General features: G+C 42.8%; 1 protein-coding gene across 13 annotated transcripts in view; it reads left to right on the top strand.

The window, feature by feature from the left end:
- The window catches only part of IPCEF1 (interaction protein for cytohesin exchange factors 1), a 90,334-nt gene that overhangs the window by 32,248 nt on the left and 33,031 nt on the right, over positions 1 to 25,055 (top strand). For 11 of the 13 annotated variants that reach the window (XM_063329357.1, XM_063329359.1, XM_063329358.1 and 8 more), the window contains 4 exons: positions 7,933 to 7,983; positions 14,231 to 14,267; positions 14,934 to 15,103; positions 24,956 to 25,029. In XM_063329357.1, coding sequence (XP_063185427.1) covers positions 7,960 to 7,983; positions 14,231 to 14,267; positions 14,934 to 15,103; positions 24,956 to 25,029 — 305 coding nt within the window. In that variant the 5' untranslated portion in view covers positions 7,933 to 7,959. Of the gene's footprint in view, positions 1 to 7,932; positions 7,984 to 14,012; positions 14,087 to 14,230; positions 14,268 to 14,339; positions 14,465 to 14,933; positions 15,104 to 24,955; positions 25,030 to 25,055 lie in introns of those variants that run through there. The other 2 variants (XM_063329362.1, XM_063329361.1) reach the window with 2 other exon arrangements.

Genomic DNA, 25,055 nt, shown 5'->3' with positions numbered 1-25,055 from the left:
CATAATATGGTGGAATTTAGGGGAAAATGTTTGGTGAAATACAGCTTACGACATTAAAAAAAATCCAGACCTGAGAAAACCTGGAAATAGTTCCTGTGAAAGAACAAGTTCGCTTTCTAGTTTTATGTAAATAGTTTTACCATATTACCTTCTCCTCTAAAGAAATGCTCACTGCTTTCCTTTCAGATTTTACTACAACGAGGGCAAGCCCAGAGGAAAGGAGTAAGGAAAAGCGTTCATATAAGAAGAAAGTGCCTGATGTAGTCAGAGCTGCATTTGCAGGAGCAACAAATAGTCATCTTTAATGATTTATTTCTGTGTGCAGATGTTCTGGCAAAGGCTATAGTGTTTAAGAAGCAAGAATTGTAGTAAATCCTGAATGCCTAGAGGTGCTGATGGCTGCAGAAAAGTATTGCAGCAATCTTTTGCAAACAGTAACAGTTTTTTCTAAGTTTTATTTCATCTCCCACGGTGAACCAGCTTGTAATGATACCCATCTTGGATGAGACGCCCTTTTCATGCCGGTGGGAGGCTATCTTCCAGCAGATATTTCTTACTACTCTCTTTTTGTGTGGTGTAGCAGGCTTTCTTCCCTTGCTTATTGCAAACATAAGTTAAAGTAAAGACTGCTGGTAGCAATTTGCCCAGATAATAAGAGCTAACATGATAAGAAGAAAACCAAATCTACTGCTGAAATAGTCTAGAAGCAGGGAAACCATTAATGAGTGACCTGAATTCCCAGGGCAAAATGTTTCTAAGAGCTATGTTTCTATCATTGTTTGAACAATCAGCCATTGGAATAATCTCCCCAGGGAAGTGGTGGATTCCCCAACATCGGAAACTTTTAAGATTTGGCTGGACAGGGTGCTGGGCCATCTTGTCTAGACCAGGCTTCTGACAAGAAAGTTTGGACCAGATGATCCTTGAGGTCCTTTCCAACCTGGTATTTGATGATTCTATGATCACATCTTTGAGTCTTTATCCTAGAGGTGATTTTTTTGCTTCTCAGCAGTCCGTATCTGGTCTAACTCAGACCAGCACAGGGCTCCCAGTCACCTGCCCAGCTTGCTGGTCTGCCTGTCCTGGACCTTGGAGAAAATTGATGTTATATACTAGCACATGGACCTGGATGTTGATTTGAGGGATGGGTGCCGGTTAAATTTCTCTGGAAAAGCTCTGATGTGAGTACTCTGGTTTTCTCTGTTCTCTTGTTCCTGGGGAAATGACTTTCACCCATGGGGAAAAGAAGACCACATGCAAATCTTTATGGATGACCAGGCTTCATTATAGCACAGGAGCAGTTTCACCTTCCTGGTGCGACCTGCCAGGGCAGTTTTGCTACACCTCGCCCCACTGAAATTGCTCTATTGCAGAGGTGATGTTTCTGTACAGTACATGTATTTCGTGTACTGTGAAGGGTGAAAGAAAGATAAACTCTTCAATGCTCCTGATCTTTTAAAGAAGAACCAAACAGGACTCTCAAGGCTTCTGTTTCTTGTGAACTATGCAAATGTGGAGTGCAAGTCTTTGACGGAAGAAGCAGCAAGTCCCCAGCCACTTCTTCCTTACTTCGTCCTCATAATCACCAGTATAATGATTTTTCTTTACTTTTAAAAAGCTCTTCTCTTGACATTTCTCTGGAAGTGCGAATGCTGGCCTTTTGTATAGAGCTGTTGATATAATGAACATTGTCTGGGTGGAAGAAAGGAGGAGAGGATTCACATCTAAGCTTCAGAGAGCGCAAACAGTAGCAAATTTTTGTGGCCTTCTGTTCTCAAATGCAGGAGCCAAAAGTGTGCTCCAGTTATCCTGAATGTATTGCACTGGAGTTGTGGCCAGATGTAACAGGATTGAATGTCCCTGTTGCATCTCTCGTCAGGCTGGCGGCTCGGGAAATATTGCTTGGGTAACTCTGGTATTTTGGACATAGGAGAAAATTCCATCTGTGGTGTCCTGGAGGGCAACTGTAAACATAAGGAAGGACTGCTTGGCTTCTGCTCTAGCCTTGGGTCTCCTGCCTCAAATCAAATTATTGCTGTCCATGAGCTGGCTTGGGCAATGTGTGGGTGGGGGCTGAGCCCCCCTGGGCAGCGGGAGGCCCTTCCCCGCCCAGGGGTCTCCTGCATCAGAGGCGGGTTTTCATCCCTATGGCCACTGAAGGGGAAATAGTAAAAATTATCCAAAAGGAAAATGCCACTATGTGTGCTGAGGGAAGTGCCACAGAGCCAGTTTGTCCTTGAAATGGCGCAGGGCAGAGCTGGAAGTTGGCGTGTGCCAGGCAGCCTCCCCATGTCAGTGCTACCTGGCAGAAATTTTAGCTTCGGAATTCTGGTTCATTTTGATGACAATACCTTTTCTCTGTGTTTTTTCCTCTGAACCTTGTCCTCCAAATTCACAAAAAGTTTTGCAGCGGCTTATTGTCATGACGAAGTTTTTAAATTTTTACCTTCCATTAGATGCATAAAACCTTCTGAAATGCCCTGACAGCAAATGTTTGTCAGAACTGCCTTCCAGTGAGGATGTCTCCGTTCCTGTCACTGCGATGATCCACGTTTACGATTAGTGCAGGAGTTTTGTGCCTTTGTGCTGGGGGGAAACATCCCCCTCGTTCTCTCTTTACATTTGCTGAATGGCTGATCTGAAAAAATAGAGGAGGGAATGATGCTCACTCTCATCTTATCTGTATCTTTTTGCAAGGGACTTCCTTCAAGAGAAACCCCTTAGATTCTTGTCTCAGGAGGGACTATAGGTTTCAAGCTTTTTTTTTCCGTGGCTCCCCTCTGTGTTTCATCTTCTGTGCATATTTGGAAGAGAACAGAAGATCAGGGAAGTGCTTCTTTAGACATGGAGTGTTCCCTTACCCCTTAACTGAGCTAACTCTTCATCCTTTTCTGCAGCCAACTTAACTTTGCCTGCTTTTGTTGCCTGCCACAGCGAAAGATCCAGCTAAGATGCAGTAGGAATTGCAATATTGCACTTAATGTTACTGGAAATTCTTCCTTGGCCTTCAAACATCGCAACACTAGGAATCAGCTCAACATTATAAGGAATCTGCGTGCAAAGTCACATTTGGGGCAGACACGCTACACTAAGCACCCCATTTTGATTTCTCATTTTCGTCTGTGAGGCCACAGAGGCAGCTGGAGCATCTCTCTCCTGTTGAACCCCTTCTTTCTTTCCAGCTCCCCTCCTCTTGAAGGCGGTGAGCGTGGGCTCCTGCAACTGCTTGCTCAGAGCTGTCGACGCCTGTGATCTGCGGCTCTTGGGCTTCCTGGCTGGACCGACAGGACCTGGCTGTGATCCAAGCAGGGCAATGTCTCCAGACCCTTTCTGCCTCCGAGACGGGAGCGGTGAACTTTGTTCCAGTTTTTCCTGGCCCTCCCCCAAATGGAGTCAAAAGTTGTCTTTTTGAATTGCTCACAGGGGCGGGGATTGAATAATTTCAAATGCATTTGAAAATAAGGTTATAACCAATGGTATTATAATGCGGCAAATGCGGTTTCTTGCTGTGAGGCCTGTGATAAGAACCCTTTCAGCTTTTCAAAGGGTAATTTTTATTTAGCATGCTTAAATTTATTCATTGTGGCCAAAGCTGAAGGTATACTCTGAAAATTATGATGATACTTCCTGTTTCCAGTGCTAAGGGTAAATCTGTAGTTACATATGCAATTGGAAACGTGAAGTCATGGACACTAGAGTGGGTGGGACACAACTTCACCAGGCTGGAACGGTCCATGAACTTCCGCGAAAAGTTCCTTAATGTCTGTTTGTCATTTCTTAATGTCTAACTTTGCTGGTGAGCCAGTAAATGAGAGAAAACCTGCAGATCAAGAAACTCCTTGTACAAGATGGTCAATTTAGATAGCTAATTAACCAGTTAAGTAACTGACTAGATCTGATTAATTAGTGGTTAATGGTAAGGTTCTGTCAGATTAAATTGATCTCTGGTAACCCAAAGGACAATTATGAGTTTACAATCACTGTGATTATTTTTTCCCCAGCATTGTTTCAAGAACCCCAGTTAGAGGTAATGTGGTAATTTGGGACTGTTATGTAAGGCTGTCTCCTTGCCACAGGACAGTGCATCAAGTGCTGCTACAATTTGGGGCAATGCTATTCCTAATGCTTGGTAAGTGAGATATGTGATTAAGTAATCATTGATTTTTTTTTTTTTTAGGGAAATTTTTGTAGCACTATCACTAGTTTCATATCGCCTGTCAATTCATTGCCCATTGAAGTGCAGATGGTTGCAGGCAGACAAATAAACACAAAGCAAACAGAGATGTTAAAGCTGGTGACCAGTGTGAGAAATGTAAATAGAAGGAAGGCAAAAAGCTTATTTTCCAGGTTGTCTTACAGCTCTGACTTGGTGCTTGGTAAAGCAGAAATTTTTTTTTGAGTCTTCTGTGTCAATGCCATCTGAACAGGAACTGAGCTACGCAGATTTTGGGTGCTTTTGCAACACAAATAGTTTGAGTCATGTTACATATCTCAAATATTTTGCTCAGAAGCAGTAAGGCATATGCCCACTCTGGATGTCATCTGAGGGATGCCTGGAAGGCATGTCTGGCAAGCTTACACCAATATCATCGCAGATCAATGTACTCACTGGTAGCTTGTGACTGGTAAGACACAGCGTCAGGCCTTGTGGATTTTGACTTCCACAAGAGGAATATTACTAATGAATTAAGATTGCTTTTTTGCAATTAGAATCATTGGAACCTCAGTGGGTTTTTTCCCCTTTTTTTCTGCCCTTAACATTGCCTTTGATCTTTAACAGAGATATTTCTATTTATTTCAGAAGAGATGATGTAGTCAAATGGAAGTGATTGCAAGATATTTCTGATAAGTCATTTGCTGTGTTTCCACATCTGTTGCATCAGCTCTTACTCATGTACCTATTTGTTTATTACTCTTCTTGAAAGAACAGGAGTGAAGCGGGACTAATAAAGCTATGCAAATCGATATTTATAGTTCAGTTGTTGAATCAAAATTAAAAAAAACCTCAAAAAATTGAAATAGATATCTTTTTGCTGAAACCACATTTGACATGTTGTATACAATTCAGAATGAAATTGAGTGAGTTGTTTTGGGCACCTCCAAGCAAAGACAAAGAAATCTAGGTATGGTTTACAAACTGATAATGTAAATCCATTCCCTTTGCTTTTATCGAGTAGATCCATTACATTTTATTCTCCAGGAAGTGAGAGATTCAAGTTTGTTTTCTCCTTTATAAAGCTGCTTGGAGTAAGAGAGGTTTCACTGTGCCTTGTTTTATTTTCTCTCTTTGGTTTATTCTGCTTTGCAATTTTAGTGGATTGAACATCCATCACAGCAGACTGCTATCCTGGTGCACATTTTCCATATAGGTGCCTTAATTTGTAGGCTGGAGGTTTTCCCTCTCCTTCTGTTCCTAGATCTTACCCCCTTGCAAATGGAGAGGCTTAGGAAGAGGGCCGGAATCCACACCTTGGTGTTTAGTGTACACCTTTGGGGGTGAGACCCTGCTTCAAATTCAATGTCCACCTAAGTCAGGACGAGGATATACACATGGGTGTCTCCAATCTGTAATATAGTTCCCTGAGTGCTACGAAATGAGATGGTCTGGGCCAAGTCTTCTGCTGCAGCTGTTCCAGTTAGGAATTGGGACACCCTCCTGGTGGTATGAACCCAAGTGTTGTCTCCTACTAACCTCTCGCTGACATGCAAAGCTCCGGAGCTCAGGCGTAACTTTCATGGGCTGGGAAGCTCTTCTGCCAGAAAAACCACCAGCCCTGAGTACACTCCTGGGCTGCCGTGGTGTGACCACCTACCATCACACAGAGGGCACGTGAAGGGCACAGCTCAGCCAGGGATGCTAACTGCAGTGTCTGGGATGGGAATACTGGGGAGCGGGGGGCTATAGTTCCCAGAGACAGCCCTTGCAGATTCATGCTGAACCATCCAGTAAGGTGGGTATAGACTAGCTCTACTTGAGTAGCTACATTTATCCAGCTCCTTCTCCTAATTCACCTGTCTGTTTAGAAAGGATAGATGATTTTCCCACAATGCATCTGCAGAAAATTGAAAAGAAACACTTATTTTACTGTAGTGCAGAGATAAACAGGTTATGCCCTTCTGAAATGTTGGTTTTGCAACAGTTGAGTACACTTGAGTGGACGTAAAAATCCTAATGCTATTTCACAGTGCGACTAATCTCACTCAGGTTGGGTTTACTTAAGAGAAATAAACTCAGGTTATGTGTATGAGAGTTATTTCTGCAGTGAACATGTGATTTTTTTTTTTTTTAATACCTTTCTTTACACAGGGAATAGTAAATTATACTCTTAAATAGAATGAGACAGAAGTCAATGCTGCTTTTGAAAATTGGATGTTGGCTCAAAGATTGCTTATCCAGTGTCTGGAAACTAAACAAAAGTCTGAGTTCAAGTCACTGAGAAGATTCTGCTGAAATCCATTTCAACTCCTTTGGCACAAAGCATGCAGGCGGAAATATTTCCTTGGCAGTTAACTAACATTTCTCTTGCCCCTGGTACCGTGGCTGATTCAAATCTGTGCAGTTCCTATAATTACACCCCACCCTCTCCAAACCCAAAGGACACATGAAATGAAGAAATGACAGGAAAAAGGCCACAAGTCACAATAATTACTATCATTTGTTCTGTTATTCCCTTGCTTTCTGGCTCAGTGTTTGAGGCTTGACGTTAATTTGTTTGTATAACTAAAGGTGTTTCCTCTGCTTGTTTATACTAGCTATGATTTCTAAACATCCTTGGAATTATTTGCCATAATGTCTCTCCTAATCATGATATTACTTCAATTTGAGCCACTTATAGATAGTGCTTCTTTCTATTTTGGAAGAGAAACTGCTGGGAGCCAGAAAAATATGTGTTTGTTTGCCTTTCTATTTTTGGTTTGAAATTGCTGGAAGCCAGTAGGTGGGTTTTTATTTTCTGTTTTAAGATTTTATTTTCAAACTAAAACAAATATTATGTATGAGGATTGGCACATATCTTAAATTGCTGGTTTTAGTAACAGGAAAAAGTTCTGTTAGAAATTCTTCTGAAGTGTGGCTCTATTTCTGGAAATCCTTTCTTGCTCACATCAACAGAGTCTTGTATCCTCTCCCATTTCACTGAATGATTCTTTCATACGCAGAGGGGTGAGTTTTATAGGAACTGTGCTGGGACTAAAAAGTTGGTGTGTTGTCTTTCATCTTGTACACTGCACTGAGTCTTTCATCATCCAGCCAAAGGAAAATCATGTAAGGAGTTGCCTATTTGTTGTGTATGCCAAATTAAGTCACCTGAACTGTCATCTAAATGGATAACTGCTAATTTTGTTTGTCTTTGGAAAATAAACCCTAGAATCTGCTGTTGGACTGCACATATTTTGCTCTCCAAAAGGGAAAAACTGCAATTCACTATAGACTCTCCAGTATGAGATCCCATCCTGCTCGGGAGAGTGGGCATATTAGCTAATTAGAATTCTCAGAAAACACCGGGGAATAGCTCAGCCAAATTTAAATCAAAATCTTATAGATTTCTTTCAAAGTAAACCCCAAAACAAATGAAAAGCGCCGCCCCCCGTTTTACTTGTTTATTCTCTATTAATTTCCTAAACCCCTCCCCCTCTCCCCTAAACTCCAAACCACATCCATGAGTTTTATTCTGTTTATTTCTTACAAAAGCTTGGATAACTTTGAATTAGTGTTCTTTAGCACTGATTGACTTCTAAATCGGTAAAATCAGGTCACATAACATAGCATTATCTTTGGAAAAGATCTTTTTTGAGGGGGTGGGTAGGGTGGGAAGGGTAAAGTTAGCAGGTCAAAAGTGTATTAAGACATCTTTTTTTACTCTACTGCCCAGACTTATGTTATATGAAAATATAATGCAGAACTTAAGTAAACAGAACTTTCTCTTTTTACAGCTTTCCCACTAAACTTTGAAACCATTCATGGAAGCTGATGGCAACGCTCTTGTAAGTATAATTGAAGTTATGCCAGAGTTACTGGTCAGCTGAAGAGGCATGTTGAGGTTCTGTCCTTGTAATCACAGAAAACTGTGGATAACAACAATATCAATAAATATCAATAAATATCAGTATCAATAAAGGACATTGTAGAGAGGTTGGTGCTGGTCTCTTCTCACAGGTAATTAGTAATAGAAAAAGAGGGAATGGGTTCAAGCTGCAGCAGGGTAGGTTTAGGCTGGACATTAGGAAAAAATTCTTCACAGAAAGAGTGGTCAGACACTGGAATGGGCTGCCCAGGGAGGTGGTGGAGTCACCATCCCTGGATGTGTTTAAGATTCATTTAGATGTGGTGTTAAGGAATACAGTGTAAGGGAGAACTTTGTAGAGTGGAGTCGGTTGGACTCGATGAGCCCAAGGGTCTTTTCCAACCTAAATGATCCTATGATTCTATGATCTAAACAAGGTGTTGCTTATGGGCAGGCTAAAGCTACCACAGGCTGCCCTGGTTCTGCTCTAAGGGTGAAATGAAGTCTATTGTGTGGGCCTGATGCCACTTTCGAGTCCTACCCTTCAACAGATGAGAAAGCAGTAACTTAGGACTCATAAACTTAGCAAAGGATTTTTTTAGCCACACACCTATCTAAACCTTGAGAAGCTTGAGGAAAATACAGCTCTGTAGAAGATGAACTATTGATTATATCAGCCTTTGGTGCTTTCTCAGACTCACGCATTGTGACATGAGACATGAAGCCTGGTCTTTAGTATTAGCCCAGCGCCGCTGCTTTTGCTTGTAGAATGATTTTTTTCTTTCCCCCTAAACAGCCTCATACTCTCATTTCGTCCAATTTTTTTTTCTCCGGGAGAGTCTGCAGGCTGCAAGTCCCTCAGTCTCTAGGCAGAACTATCCCCTGGGGTGATCCTCAACTGCTCCTGGCAGCTCCCCAAGGGGATGCTGCCCACCCTAGTTTGGTTCCCGGCAATGATTGCTCAAGGCTACCCATTTGGAAGAGAGGGTGGAAACATGTAGCCTCCATGATATATATTTGCAAATCCTTGCTGTCAGGCAAGGACAAGGTAAGGGGAGCCACAAGGGTGTGGGCCTGAGGAAGCTCTAGCAGCTGCTAATGAGTGTGAATAGCTGCCCTTGACCTAGGGTGCCTGGAGCCTTTGATGAAGCTGCCTCTGTTTAGGGAGGGTCAAGCACCCTTTAACTGTGCTCTGGAGGGACCTACCTAAGATCTAGACCCAGAGGGTGGAAAACGGACCCATCAGTTTGTGCATCAGGGTGTGAAGGAGTGCAGTAAGGGGCCCTCAGTTGAAAATGTGCTGCTGTAACAGTCATAAGTCTGGTGGTAACAGGGCAGTTTCCCCAACATACGTTGCAGCAGCTGTCCCTGCCAGGGCAGAAGCTTCCACGCAGACTGAGCTTGAGATGGTGGGTGCAGGCCTCCAAGTCCCAGGCTGCAAAAATTCTTGAGACCTCTCTCTGAGGCCAGGAGAGATGTCCCTCTGCCCTGCAGGAGGTGTGCCATCTTGGAGGAGCTGTGCTGCCAAGTGGAGGAGATACAGGAGAAAGTAAACAGGCTGTGCAGCATCAGAAAAGGTGAAAAGGAGATAGGGTCTTCTCTGAGACACAACAGCTTGAAGACCCTCAGTCCCCACCTGCAATGGAGAAGTAGGTAGTGTCTACCCCCACTGTCAAAGTAAGCAAAACCTCTGGAGAAGGGGAAGGATGGAAGTCGATGACTTCTAGTACCAAAAGGAAGACTCCTGCCCCACCTAAGAACTTGCAGCTGCAAAATAGGTTGACTGCCCTCAAAATTGAAGAGGAGCCAGATATACCTACTGCCAAAGGACCTCGTTCACCTAACTGTAAACCATACAAGGCTACCAGTAAGAAATGGTGTGTTGTCGCAATGAGCAACGCCCTGCTGCCGGGGACACAGGCACTCATCTGTATGCCTGTCTAGAGCAGTTTGCTGCCTGGCAAGGGTCAGGATCCAGGATGTTGTGGAGGGACAGCCAAAGCTTGTCCAGGCATCTGACTTCTACCCCCTGCTGTTATTCCACATGAGCACAAATGATACTGCTGGGGAAATCAGTATACGCTGGGTTTGCCCAGCTGGAAAGCATCTTTGCAGAAAAGGACCTGGGAGTCTTGGTGGACATCAAGTTGAACATGAGCCAACGATGTGTCCTTACTGCAAAGAAGGCAAATTGTATCCTTGGCTGCATTACACAAAGTATTGCCAGCAGGTCAAGGGGAGCTGATCTTTCCCCTTTATTCAGTGCTGGTGAAGCTACACCTGGAGCACTGTCCAGTTCTGGGTTCCTCAGTACAAGAGAGACATGGACATACTGGAGGGAGTCTAATGAAGAGCCATATAAGGATGATTAAGGGACTGGAACATCTAATATATGAGGAAAGGCTGCATGAGCTGGGACTGTTTATCTTGGAGAACAGGCTCAGGGGGATCTTATTAATGCGTTTAAATACCTGAAGGGAGGGTGCCAAGAAGACAGAGCTGTGCTCTTTACAGTGGTTCCCAGTGACAGGACCAGAGGCAATGGTCACAAACTGAAACACAGGAGGTTCCCTTTGAACATCAGGAAACACTTTTTTATTGTGAGGGTGACCGAGCGCTGGCACAGGTTGCCCAGGGGTGCTGTCGATAAATATCTCCATCCTTGGAGATATTCAAAAGCTGCCTGGACGTGGTCCTGGACAACAGGCTGTAGGTGTCCTTGTTTGAGTGGGGAGGTTGGACTAGATGACCACCAGAAGTCCCTTCCAGCCTCAACAATACTGTGATTCTGTGGAAAAAGGGGACCTCTAAACTGACAGAAGTCTGTCACTGAACTTGTCACTCCTCTCATAGGTTTTTGCTCACTGGTGGAGGCTGCCTGGCACAGAAGTTCAGCCATGCTCAGCCCTCAGGCCTCAGTAAACTGATGAGTAAACCAAAACCTGCCAAAAAAGATTAAAACCTACCCTGTATTGCCAGCCTTGCACAAAAATGACAACCCTCCTAAAGTCGCAAGTAACTGTAACATTTTGCATTTATTTCAGAGCTTTCTGAGGATTATTGCTCTTGGATTTTCCCTGGTAACAACAAGAGCTAGAAATAGATCAGATTTTTCTGGTTATTTTTTCAGTTGAACCTGTGATAATGAAATAAGTCATTTGTCATCACGAAATTGAGCTTTGTAAAAAAACATCCACCATGTCTGCATAGTAAAATCATGACATTTGGTTCAGTTTCAGATTGTTCCAGTGACTATGTGTGGTAGTTACAGTATATTCACATCTGAAACTGCTGTTATGCCCCCGGTCAGTACCATTGGTTTTACTGGTAATAACTCTGCCTTCCACAGTATTGTCTTTGTTCTCTGCTAGTGTTAATGTGTCCTATTAGGGGTGAAAGTTAAAAGCATCTTAATCAATGTTCACCCAGGCTCACTGAAATGAAAGATTGTTGACTCTCATAAGCCAGTTTTTAGAGGAGGAAATTCTATTTAACTTCTTGAGGAAAGGTTTGCCACTGGAAACTTGCTAAAGTTCTGTGTTCTTGTGGAAAACTGAATCCAAATCTGGCTGGTGAGGCATTTTATGACTTTTTAGATTCATTTAAATATAGGTTTTCTATTGGTTTAAGATGAACGCCATTTCAATGAAAACTGTTTGTTTATTTCATAAAATATCTGACTCCAAATGCTGCTGCTTTGGAGAAAGAGGTTGTTTTTGTTTATTCATAAATCAACAAAATTTGGGAAGACAATTTTGTGAATAACACCAGATTTCATTGCCGCAGTCTAGGTCTCGGGCAGAGCAAAACAGATATTTTTTATAAAATTATGCTGGGCTTCTGAACAGCACTAAAAACATTTAAAATTGCTGCATTCCAGGCTTAGGATTAATTTGTTGAAAATTTACCTCAGCTTTCAGGAATACTGGGAAAGAAAACCAGAAATGCATCTTATTTCATGAAATCTCACTCAGCGATGATTTTATTACAGATTTATCACTGATTTTATCCAGGCAAGCTAAACACAGTCCTGTTCCCCAGTCCACAGGGCTGGGGAAACCGCCCTTACTTCCCCCATTAATTTCCCAACTCCTCCCATAAAATATGAAGAGATGGGGATTCATCACCCTTGTCAACTTGCAGCAGGATACCATCGTTGCAGCTGAATAAGAAATGCACATTTGTAAATTCTTTTTGTTACTCCCAGCTCTTACTAGGTAATCGATTTCTTCCTCAGCCTGTATATAAAGGGGGCCCTAACAGATGATTTACATTATATGGATATTAACCCTTTCTTTACAGATGAGCCACAGACCACGTTATTTTGCTTTAGATGATCAATAAGGTTAGTGGAAAGATCTCTCCTTCTTCCTTGGTTGTTTACAGAGAGCCACATCCTGTCTCAGCATCGCCCTTATGGTTGCACGAGTTTATGTTAAAGATGAAATGACCCCACTGTAGCATCATGGCAAAGATGTGACGTTGCCCCACTACCTAGTTTATGTGCAAAGAGAGCTGCTTCATATTTGTTTTTCTTAATACCACTTTGGATAGCTCTGAAGGAAGGTAATTAGTGTGACTGCATGACCCATTGGTTCATTGAGGCCGTGTGTTATTTCCATGTGTCCTAAATAGGGCATTACTTTCTTTGGAATGAAGACACGAAGGGCGGCCTGTGTAGGATGGGGAAATTGCAGAGCCTCCGATAGAGATGATGTGTTTTCTCATTGCTTTTCTTTGTCTGTTGTCATGGAGAATAGTCTGAGAGAGAGAAAGGCAGTGGTAGAATTAAAAAAAAAAAAAAAAAGAAAAAAGGAAAAAAGAATACATGATGATTAAGCAGGAGTCTGGGATTATTCATTCCTGGTAAAGCCTCCCACAGGTGTGTTGTTCAGGTCATCTCAAATAGGCACCAGATAAGCACACGACTGCGATATGCAGTTCTGCAGTCTGATACGTGCTGCAAAGATCACTGGTTGGAGAAAGTTCTAGCTCTTGTAAATGCTGGTGGCAGTGGCCTCTTCTATTACTGTTTCCAGATGGTGTAGCTTTACTCATCTTAAATTCGCCTGTGAGAAGAGCCATCAAATCCTTCAAGAAAAACATGAAATAGGGTTTTGTTTTCCTGAAAAGGCGGCTGGCTAGGCAGAGGGGCTGCATTAGAGATGTTCATAGCGTAGCTCTGCAGTGGATCAGGTAGCTACTGGCTTTGCATAGCAACGTCGTGGCCCAGCATATTAAATCATACGTCACCTTATCCAGCATTTGTCATCCAGAGGCTTCAAAACCTTCCTAAAAATAGAAAAAGGTGAATGCTTTTATTCCCATGCTGGAGATGGAAAAGTGGAGGCAAAGAGAAGTCAACTGCTTTGTCCACAATTGCACGACCAACCAGCCTGTCTGGGGAGAATTTACTCCAAAAGCCAGACCTTGCCTTTCTAATGACCTCTTTTTTGGTTGTGGTCTTCTGGTTTAGTTTCATTTTCTATGTGTTTATGTGGGACGGACAATATGGACTGCAAAAGAGTAAATATAATTCACTTGTGTTACTTTTGCAGTGACTAAAACTCTCATATATGGCCTGGCAAACTTCTGTCATATTTATGTTTTATGGTTTGGATAATCTGCCAGGTTTGTGTGATTGTTTTTTTTTTATTTTTTTTGTTTTTTAAGACATATTATGAAAATCTTACATAGTGCGAAATACATTCTCTGCACTAAATTAAAAAAGAGGAGGGGAAAATCCAATTTTTTTTCTTTTTCAGGATTTCTTAGAACGAGCTAAATGACAATCAGACCCCTGGCATGTATCTTTAATCTCCCCACGTTTGCAAATCCCCCTCAAGGGGTGTAACGAAGCATTAAAACGTTGTAGTCCAACTTCTATTTTTTAACTTCTGAACAACACAGAATACAATTCAGGCAAACACGTAGCAAAGTAGAAGCTGCCTGTGGGTGTGAAACAGGAAGCACTAGTAGATAGACTCATGTATAATAGAGTTACGTTTGCTCTTGCTCAACTAAGATATACATCAATTTTAATTAACACGTTTTATGCTTCAGCTACTAACGTCCCTTCAGCAGTGAGTGGGTTATGTGTTTCCATCCTGCATATACCACCAGCATCACCACCGCGTCCTTCTCTAGCTTCCCCCTCCCCTTTCTACACAAATGTTGCAACACAATCTGAAATTTCCTCTTTTCTTTCCTTCCTGCATTTCTTACAGGTTCCCTTGCGTCAGAAGACAAAAAAGAAAAGTCAAGGTAATGAGAGATTGTTTTTTCTTTTCTCTTCTGTGTTCCTCTTTTGTTATTTTCTTAGTATGTCTTATTCTTGGGAGGGTGAGGATTTTATACTGCTACTCAGCTGGTGGAAGGCTGCTTTTTAACTCTACTCATTCTTGCACCGATTCTGAGAAAACAAATGACAACGGGCTGTTCCTTTGGACTAAATCCTTGTGGTATGTTAATTGAATCAAAGCTGGAAATCAATGAGGTAGAATCAGCTGCCTGCACATACGCACACACTAGCGGTTTTCATGTACTTGGCATAATAGTTTTCTCTAGCTGACTTAAATAGATGTATTCTTTTCAGTGCAGCTGTGTGAAGGGAAATATATGCATGCTTCTCTTAAAAGGATCAAAAATTATTTTTAATTTACAAAAACTTGTATATGGTTATCTTAGCATTAGTTAGTGTCTGCGTTATCTATAGCTTACTATTTTGTTTCTGCACATGAGAATGCCTTTCAAATGAGTGTGTTACTGTCACAGCCATTATAAAACTGAGCGACTTCTAAGTATATTTTAAGATATGCTTGGATGACTTGCTGAGATTGCTAAGTAAGGTTGATTTCTTTAATTGGCAGCAGCATCTTTCCTGGTAATGCACTTTCAAACAAGCAGAACACTGTATTTTTAATGGCACAGGGTTCTTTATAATGAGCCGACGGAGGATATCGTGTAAGGAGCTGGGGCAAGCCGATTGCCAAGGATGGCTCTACAAAAAGAAGGAAAAAGGAGCTTTCATTGGCAACAAATGGAAAAAGTTCTGGTGTGTGCTGAAGGAGTCATCGCTGTATTGGTACAGCAGTCAGCTGGTGAGTACAGCGTCCACCCAGCTCCGGGTGCCGGACAAACAGTATCTGCTGGGACCGAGGGAAGGGGAGCTGGGGGTCACAATTTAGATGCACCCCGGAGATGTACCAACAACTGGGTTTGTTTCTCAGCCCTGACATTTCTTGTAATCTGGGAAGCGTCTATGTGAATGTGAAACATGCAGAAAACTGTGCATTTTCTAGCTCAGCAAGTACTTGTGAAATGTTAACTTGCTGTCTGGTCTGCCCTTTAAAGAGCTGCTCTTTGCAGGCACTGGTGGCATTTGAATTTGGGAAAGGTTTTCCTGGGTTGGGCAATTTGCAGACACTTGCTACCAAGCCTTAAAACAGAAACGCTTCTTCACTTCTAATTAGTTTGATTTTCAGAAGTCTCTCACTAGCTTCTCTCTCCATCCCCTTTCACACTAAGATTAATCTGTTTATTTGTTTGTGTTTTTTTTTTTTTAATTTCATCTCTTTTTCCTTTCTATCCCCCACCCCCACCTCCCCCCACCCCTCCCCCGCCCCAGTTGGCACTGGCAGGGTTGCAGATATGAACACTATTAGTCGGTGATATGTTTACTGCTGGTCTTGCTGATGTCTCATCCAGAGCATTGTATTTAAAGGTTCTCACATTCTGCTGATTTTTAACTTCCTGCTCTGATGAGTTGACCCTAAAAGTCAAATCTGCAGGAGGACGCAGTGTTTCAAATTCAAGGTCCAGCTTTCTCTTCAGAGGATGAGCTTTCTTCAGGACAGCCGGTATAGATAGCATTTCCCTTCTAGCCGATCCAGCCCAAGTAGCCTACTGCACTTACAGTGCGAGTGGGAAATAGTCTGAGACAAAGAACAGCAGGTCCTGAATTCCTGAAATCCATTGAAGAAACCAGAAATTAAAAGCTGTAAAAGGTTGGGGCGAGAGGGAAAGATGTAATGAGAAATATAGAGCAAGCCTTTTAATGAAAGGTTATGGCTGAGTTCAAAGAAGCAGTGAGTTCTAGGGAACAGCTGGTTTTATTCCTGGCTGTTTGTTACAGCTTGGCAGAGAGGGTGTCTTGCCCATCCTAGGAAGACTGCGACATAATGTATTCTCTTCACTTTGCTCTCTTGCACTGCTACCTCTAAAAAAAACCCAAACTCCTATCACGTTCAAATGATGGACTGTCAGAGCCCAGAATTGGGATGTGCAGAGCATTAGGGGACGCAAGCAACAACATAGATGGAAACTCAAATTCTTCCATGTGGAATTGTGGATGGGCATCAGGTTTCCTAAATACAAATGGGCTGCTCTGGAAGTCAGCATGTCACAGGCTCAGGAAAGGGTGAAAGATTAAAGAAACCTTTATTAATTCTTAGAGCATTTAAAGAAATTAAATGCAATCTGGGTTGTTTCCACTTTTTTATTTATATTGCAGTGATCTCCATTTAAATTCTTGCTAACTGTTTCAGGGAACAAATGGAATAGTTTAAACCATAAAAAAAAAACCCTGAAACCCTAAACAAAACTTTACTCATGTAAAGAGCATTTCACATTCTCCCTTCAGTTGTGGGTATAGTGTTGGGTTTTTTTAAACAGAATAAAAACTTTGGCTGGCATTTGAAGATGGTACTAGCTATTCTTTTTTTGAGGAAAAGTGAAAACACCTCTGCTGATCTTGCACTGTTGTTTTTTGTGGTGTTGTGGTAGTCTGATTTAGCTTCCTCTCAAGACCAAGTCAAATACCTGCATGAGAGAAAGAGAAAAGAGAAAGAAAAGAAATAGGAAAAGTAGAATAAATAAATAAAAGGCTTTATTTTCCCAATGCTTACAATATCTCTGCTTGAAAGACATGGCCTGGCAGATAGACTCATCAGCAGCATTAACACCCTGCAAATCCTTATTAACATCAGATGTTCTAATCACTGCTTGCAGCTGTACTTCTAGCCAAGCAGTGTTAAGAAACGTGAGCTGGCTGGCTGATGTGCCTTTTAGACTTGGGAACTGTCGGAAAGGAATTATTCTGAGGAGTAATTAAGCTGGGGAGGAAATAAAACAAAGCAAGATAAGGTAAAGTTTGCCTTCCGGGAAGAGAGGAGGGGGGAGGTGCAAAGTCCTCCACTTCCTTTAGTTGTTGTGGCCTCACTGAATTCCACTCTTGGGATCCAGAGAAGCCACAGTCATGCTGATCCCAGTGCTACTCGGACAGCATTTGTCATTTGGGTGAACTCATCCTTTTAGTCTATGCCTGCTTTTCGTCTGTCACTGACTGCCCCAAAATGAACAAGGCTGAAGAATGGGTGGCATCCTCATTCCGACTTATATCATACGCTCTAAAGAGCTCATGCAGCTTCAAAATACTGTTGGCTTATGTCAGCCCTGACTTCTCACCTATCACAGTTCTTGTAAAGATGCTAGCTGGTAGCACCTCTTTGCTTTCAACTTCTGCTGACTCTCACACACTATTTTACGTTAAAAATCTGAGGTTTCTTTGGACAACTTAAAGTGCAGCCTCTGCATAACCGTAGATTCAGGCAATGTTTGCAGAATGGCAGTAACTACAGGGTGTGGGAAGGAAAGGAGTTGTCCTTTGCTAAGGTCTGCTTACTTAAATTGATGAGACTTAAATATGACCAGAGCCATGCCCAGGGTTTTATCTGAGATGATCTCGACCTGCTGTGTTTTCACCGGTATTTTCACCTCTAGATTGATGAAGCAGAAATAGCAGGGACATAATCACTGGCTTGTTTGATGTTTCTTTTACTTCTGTATCTGGTCCATCTTTAATACTGCCTGTGCTTCCACTGCTTTCAGTAGAGTTAATCCTTAGTCCCAACAGGGCACCCAAGGCGACGATCTTAAATTCATAGTTGTGTTGAAAGAGGAGGACCCCTCCTCATCTTGTCCGCAAGGCTTCCCATGACAGGCTCTCTTTGAGGCTGAAGTGAAAGGTGGTGGTGGAGGAGCAGGCCTGAGGTCAAAGGAACTGGGACATGCTGGTTGCCTGTAGCTCTGCCTGACCACTTTCGTTCTTGTGAGAAATGAACATGTTTCCTTCAAGGCTGTGTGGAAACCGCAGTCAACCAGACACTGGCAACTGTAGCATAGCAACGGGGTGCTGGACCTAACCTTTTTTTCTAATGGAAATGGAGAAAGTAGGGAGTGGGTGGAATTTGTACAGGAACGTGCTTTGTCCTGGATTTGGGTAGGTAACCTCAGCTGACATTGTGTTCTCGGTGAAGTCTGTCCTTGGGCATCTCCAAAGCTCTGGATGTTTCTGTTGCTCTGATTTAATTTGCCTTCAAGCTACTCTTGTTCTGGGTCTTTCACATGAGGCAGATCAGGGGAGGTGATACAGGACATTTGTGGTGATATTTGCAGACGGTAGTTCCTTCAATTTGACATAAAATATGTTGTGAAAGCCACAGCTCAAAAGAGAACAAAATAATAAAATACTGAGAAGGGTCAGCAACAGCAGATTAGACGCCGTGAGAGTCAAGCTTCTCCTTTACTGAAAGAAAACCAGAGCACATAGGCAAATCCAAATTAGCTTTTGACTGGCTAGCTGAGGTACTGAGACTGGTGGAGTTAGGGTCCCGGTGGTCTCAGCAGGCTTGGGTAGACTGCCCTGAAAACTCTTCCCATGTACGTTTGCTCTTTCTACAAAACATGGATACCACTTGAGGCAGATAGATAAACTTTTTTTGGAGCATGGAAGCACCCCCTGTCTGCGGAGGGGAAGCTGTTTGGACTAGGAAGAAACAAAGAAGGGTTGGTTTGCAATGGAAACACAGAAAATGTCAGAGAATGGATCTGAGCAGTCAGACTTTCTGTGTGCATTCAGGAATACCAGACTCCTTGGACAACCGCTCTTTGTTAGCGTTTGGTTCCCTCTTTCGAGTGGGAGGGAGCTCTCTGTAGGGCGCTGCCGTGAAGATGAGTGTTTAAAGAGGACAGTGTGTGATCCTGCCTGCCCCTTCAGCAGTTTTAGTTCTCACACGGAAACCCCGGAGGGAACCAGTACTCCTGCATAGGAAGAGGGGTGGAGGGGTAAGATCGTCACACGTAATCCCAGGCTCCTGGATCCTTGCGCTCATTGTGACTGTGTTGGATAGTGTTGGCTGGAAAGGGACAGAGGACTAAACGGTCTAAAGGTCTTGTGGGCCTTAAGGATAGCTCGGCTGGTTTTTCAAGTAGAGTTGAAATACAGTTTTGCAGGATGTGTTAACAACGGTTGTCATGGGGATTCAGCTGAAAAGAAATATAAATATAAAATGAAAGGGTTGCAGGCTGTGATCTACTGTCACTGTTTATCTTTGATTTTTTTTTTTTTCCCCATTCACTGCATTTAAATTGGTCCTCACTTCAACAGCTTTGCCAGGAGCTGTATAATTGCAGTCTTTTAAAAGAGAAACCTTTCACCTTTGAGTTATAGTAGCTGCTTACGAGAATGATAAAAAGTCATTGAAGTCGTCTGACTGCGCTGAGGGCTTTGGGGACCTGTGGTCCAATATCTTACACAAATTATTCACAGTTCTATAGGTTGCCTCACTGGTGTACTTGTCAGAGAGAAAAAAGACTAAAAAGTCTTGAGGACTGAACCGCTCCTCCAACATCCACAGGGTCTTCTGGGGCAGCGCTGAAACGCTGTGATGAAGCCACGAGAAGTACCTTGAATTGCAGATTGCAGATGTTCCACAATAACTAGATACTTTCACTTTACAGCACTATTTTTTAAAATTCTTCTGCGCCACTTTCTGCATTCACTTTAAATACTGAAAAATGTCTCTTAAATCATTTACTAAATCTTTTAAAGCCACAAAATATAGACAAGGTATTGAGGCAAGCTAAAAAGGACATTAGCCTCTTTCAGTGAATTCATGCATTATTTTTTCATAAATATTCTTTAATTTTTTTGAGTGAAAAGCTTTTTCTGTTAAAAAATGGTTACTTTCTTTTTTGCCCCAAGCATTTGCAAAGACTGTTATTATTATTGAAATTATTTTCCCGCAATTGGGCATACCAAAAAGTGCAGATTTATATGTTAGGCTAGCCTGCATAAAACCCACAAGAGATAACAGCTTAGTCCTTTAAACATCCTGATTAAATAGGAAACACATCAAGGTTCTTTTAATTTGAGGTTTTTGGGGCTATTTTACAACTTTGCAGTAAAATCTGAAGGAAGTTTGAGTGAAATGTGTGAGTTAAGTAATAACATGTTTAAAGTCATGTTAAAGATAACATTTTGGAGAAAAGAAAACATTTAGAACTTCTATACGTGTTTAATATTTTAAAAAGTCATTTTTATTCCAAGATTGACCAAAAAGATGACTTCCACATGTTCTGTTCCTAGTGTTTATTTGGAATTCTATTTGCTGATTGATTGTAATAATGCTCACAAGGTTTTACTGTTATGATTTGGTTTCCTTTTTTCCCTTTCTTTTTTCTAATTATGGAAGTACATACCCATCAAACCCCTCTTTTCTGTTATATAGATGGCACATCTGAGATGTGTACCAATAGTGCATTAAAACAAAAAATTGACACCGTTATCCTTCTTCCTTTCACTCATACATAAAATGAAACATTAAACTTTTCTTATAAACGAACAAATGTGAAATCACTGACAGAATTAATATAAAACCTGAATGCATTGAACATAATCTTTTGCCAACTGCAACATGTCAAATACCGCATAAGAAGCCTGAAGATTTCTCTGTTGTAAAACTGGTAAATGTAAATTACTGAAATCAAAGCCTACAGACCTACTTTCATTCGCAATTTAGAGAGTACTCCTCTAATTTACATACTTATTGGATATGTCAGTAGTTCAAGTTCCACCTCTGCATGAGTGGGAGCACCCCAGGTGAGTGCCCCCACACTGTCTTACAGGGTGCTGGTAATTCACTAGTCCAATACAAAATCCGAATGCTCAAATGTTTGTGTAAGTTGACAGTAGAAGCAGTGACTTACCTAATGGACTTAGTTGCATGGTCTTAATCTCCTCATCAGTGCTTGTGCAGCACCCTGAGCAATTTATGGGCTGCAACCTAGACCAATGGCTACCGCGCCAATAGATAAAGCGGGCTGAGCTGTGATTGCATTCGTAACACATAAGGCCAACCTGCCCCAGACCCTAGTCACCCACTCACTCACCTGATGGCTTACCTAGCTCAGGCCATGGATTTGTTGGTGTGTGGGTGGGAGGGTACCTGGGTATATTTCTTCACATGGGATCTTCTGGATCTCTTTTTTTTTTTTTTTTAACTCTGTTTATTGATTCATACTACAGAGAAACAACTGGCACTGTATATATTTCTCATCCAGAAGTGTGCATAATGATGGCCTTGATACCTCATGAACTGCTTTTTTGAGGTTGGTCTCTGGTGTTCTTAGACTGGTCTTGGGAACCAAACAGGAATGCTAGTGTTTTCACTGCACCTGGTCTAGTAAGTGACCACTATTTTTGGCACAGAAGTGCAGGGTAGTACATTCTCTATCTTTAGTACAATGCAGCCCATGAATAGAGCTCCTCCTTTACTCAGTCCTACTCATTCACTCATCCCTATATACTTGGTGTAGTATGGATCTGGTATGGAAATACTAGCTTAAGGTGTAAAAAATTGATTGAAATACAGATAAAAAAAAAAAGATTTTAAAAAAAATCTTGTCACTTTTTTTCTTTAGTTAATTGCTATTTTATCTCAAAGAGTTTAGTCTCACTAAATTCCAAACCTGTGGAACGGAAAAAAAGATCCCCAAGCCAGGCTCTAAACAATTTTGACAGATACAACTATAATCAGAGAAAGTTAAAAATCCACAATAGCAAATAAGCATTTCTTGGTACAAATGAAGCCACGTTGCAAAATCAAAGGTTTTTTTCAGCCCAGATGCTGATATTGTGTCTTCTGTCCTGAAACAAAATAACAAATAAATCCCCCCTTCCCTTCCCTTCCCTTCCCTTCCCTTCCCTTCCCTTCCCTTCCCTTCCCTTCCCTTCCCTTCCCTTCCCTTCCCTTCCCTTCCCTTCCCTTCCCTTCCCTTCCCTTCCCTTCCCTTCCCTTCCCTTCCCTTCCCTTCCCTTCCCTTCCCTTCCCTTCCCTTCCCTTCCCTTCCCTTCCCTTCCCTTCCCTTCCCTTCCCTTCCCTTCCCTTCCCTTCCCTTCCCTTCCCTTCCCTTCCCTTCCCTTCCCTTCCCTTCCCTTCCCTTCCCTTCCCTTCCCTTCCCTTCCCTTCCCTTCCCTTCCCTTCCCTTCCCTTCCCTTCCCTTCCCTTCCCTTCCCTTCCCTTCCCTTCCCTTCCCTTCCCTCTCCTCTCCCTTCCCTCTCCTCTCCCTTCCCTCTCCTCTCCCTTCCCTCTCCTCTCCCTCTCCTCTCCCTTCCCTCTCCCTCTCCTCTCCCTTCCCTCTCCCTCTCCTCTCCCTCTCCTCTCCCTTCCCTCTCCCTTCCCTCTCCCTTCCCTCTCCCTTCCCTCTCCCTTCCCTCTCCCTTCCCTCTCCCTTCCCTCTCCCTTCCCTCTCCCCTCCCTTCCCTCTCCCCTCCCTTCCCTCTCCCTTCCCTCTCCCTTCCCTCTCCCTTCCCTCTCCCTTCCCTCTCCCTTCCCTCTCCCTTCCCTCTCCCTTCCCTCTCCCTTCCCTCTCCCTTCCCTCTCCCTTCCCTCTCCCTTCCCTCTCCCTTCCCTCTCCCTTCCCTTCCCTTCCCTTCCCTTCCCTTCCCTTCCCTTCCCTTCCCTTCCCTTCCCTTCCCTTCCCTCTCCTCTCCCTTCCCTCTCCTCTCCCTTCCCTCTCCTCTCCCTTCCGTCTCCTCTCCCTTCCCTCTCCCTCTCCCTTCCCTCTCCCTTCCCTCTCCCTTCCCTCTCCCTTCCCTCTCCCTTCCCTCTCCCTTCCCTCTCCCTCTCCCTTCCCTCTCCCTTCCCTCTCCCTTCCCTCTCCCTTCCCTCTCCCTTCCCTCTCCCTTCCCTTCCCTCTCCCTTCCTTTCTTCCCACTCCCCCTTTATTCTTTTGGTCCTGGAGCAGGAAAAGCTATTTACTGTTGAAAATGCAAAATATAAACCTCTCATATGGATATTTAATACATGTAAACTGCGAAATGATGGTTATGCCATGATTTATCGTATATCAAAGAACAGATAGGCAGAGGTGCAGGGAAGACATCCACTGAAATATCCATTCTGTATCCGCATTTCGGTTCTCAGAGATTCGTACTTCCAAGCATTAAAGCTCAAAGACTTGTCTCGATGAACATCTTTTTATAGTCTCTTCATATTCATGCATAATGTGACTTGAGATGCTGTCAGTCATCTTCATTTATCTTCTGTCTTTGTAATTGTTGTGTGTATTTTACCTGCTTTAACTGAGTGTACGTTTTCAGAATTTTAATGTGCCCAGGTCTGAGGGCTGGGAGCAACAAAAAAGTGATTCAGGAATGAACACTTTCTGCATTTTGGAAAGTACAGTTTTTCCTGACACTATATGCTACAGACTTTTGCCTACGTTATTGCTCCCGTTAGGAGGAGTCTTTTCTTATTGCGGCTGATCGGGTGAACGTAGGTAGATGTAGTAAAGGAAGATGTTTCAGCTGCAGGCAGCAAGAGCAGGGATTTGAGGCTAACCGGTCGCTTCAGTTTTGCTGGTGCCACTCTCTGAGGCAGAGCCCAGCTGACCCGGGACAGAGGCGCCAATGCTCTGTAAACCCTCACACCCAGGAAGGGGTGACTGCATCTAAACAGTGTACTGTAAATGTCTGCCTGGCTTTTGCTACCTCCTGTGCCACACCTGCAAAGTTCTGGGAGGAGCGATAGCTGGGTAGCCAAAGCCATCTGAGGCTGGTTTGCAGTGTTTAACAACAGAGCTCAGCTGCGTGGGACCATCCCCTTGGACCATTTCATCTCCTGGCATGGGAGCAGCCCGTATTGCCTCTGCCTTGCTCACGTACAGGCCTATATAGGTGACCCTGTGGAACAGCCCATGACCCTACAAAATGGTCCATGTTACACTTACCCAGGGGAGACCCTCCTCCATCTGTACCTAGGATCATTTTGGGTCACTTCTGAATTCCTGTCCCTATAGACATGTATTTTTCAAATATCCATAGATCACTATGGGTGGTGCTGTTGCACATCTGTGTAACACACAAGCATGCTGTATAACGGAACAAATGCTCCTTTGAGATTGTATATAACATCCAGACCTGAATGGATGATATAACCCTTACTCGTCCTCTTTTATGTCATCCCTCTCTTTTGAGAAGCTTCTGCTTTTAGAGCTGAGGTTCAGTAGGCTCGTTTTCTGTGGTCTATGCACAAAGCCTGGCTGGTCTCTTTGTCAAAAGAATTTATATGATCACTGATGGCTGCAAAGGAATTGGGTTCATCCACCTTCACGCTGTTTTCAATCCTGGTTCGATCCAAGCCTAAATTTTGCCCTTAACAATTTCAGACTCTGAACTAGACTTTTGACTTAACCATGGATCTTAGATAAGGGTGCTCGGATACAAACGCTTCGAGGCGAGGAGGACGAGCAATCTATCTCAGCACTATTGTAGGAGTTGAGGATCCTTCCACTTTCAGGCACTTTGCTGTTTGGAAGCATACAACAAATCCTGTGCTCACACTCTGCTACTTGCAGACAGGAGTGGTGGCTTTCTAGCATCCAGGACTTGCACAAATAGTAGCCGGTATAAGAATATTTCTTGTTCACAACTGTCAGCCAAAACATCGGGTGTTCATCTGTCCCCATGGTGATAAGCATATATTTTCACATTACAAAAAGCTGTCAAAAACAAGCACTTGCACATTAAATATCACTGAGCATTGGAGTTTGGTAGTTCACCATTTGGTTGATGTGGTGATTTTAATTTTTTTTTAATTTATTTATTGCAGGCTGAAAAAGCAGAAGGATTCATCAGACTTCCAGACTTCAGTGTGGACCGAGCAATTGAATGCAAAAAAAAGCAGTAAGTTTATCTCTTGCTCCCAGTTT

This window comes from Chroicocephalus ridibundus, chromosome 3 (genome assembly GCF_963924245.1).
Source record: "Chroicocephalus ridibundus chromosome 3, bChrRid1.1, whole genome shotgun sequence".
NCBI lineage: Eukaryota > Metazoa > Chordata > Aves > Charadriiformes > Laridae > Chroicocephalus > Chroicocephalus ridibundus.
The sequence above is the reverse complement of the archived record's forward strand: the minus strand, read 5'-3'. Positions and strand labels throughout refer to the sequence as shown.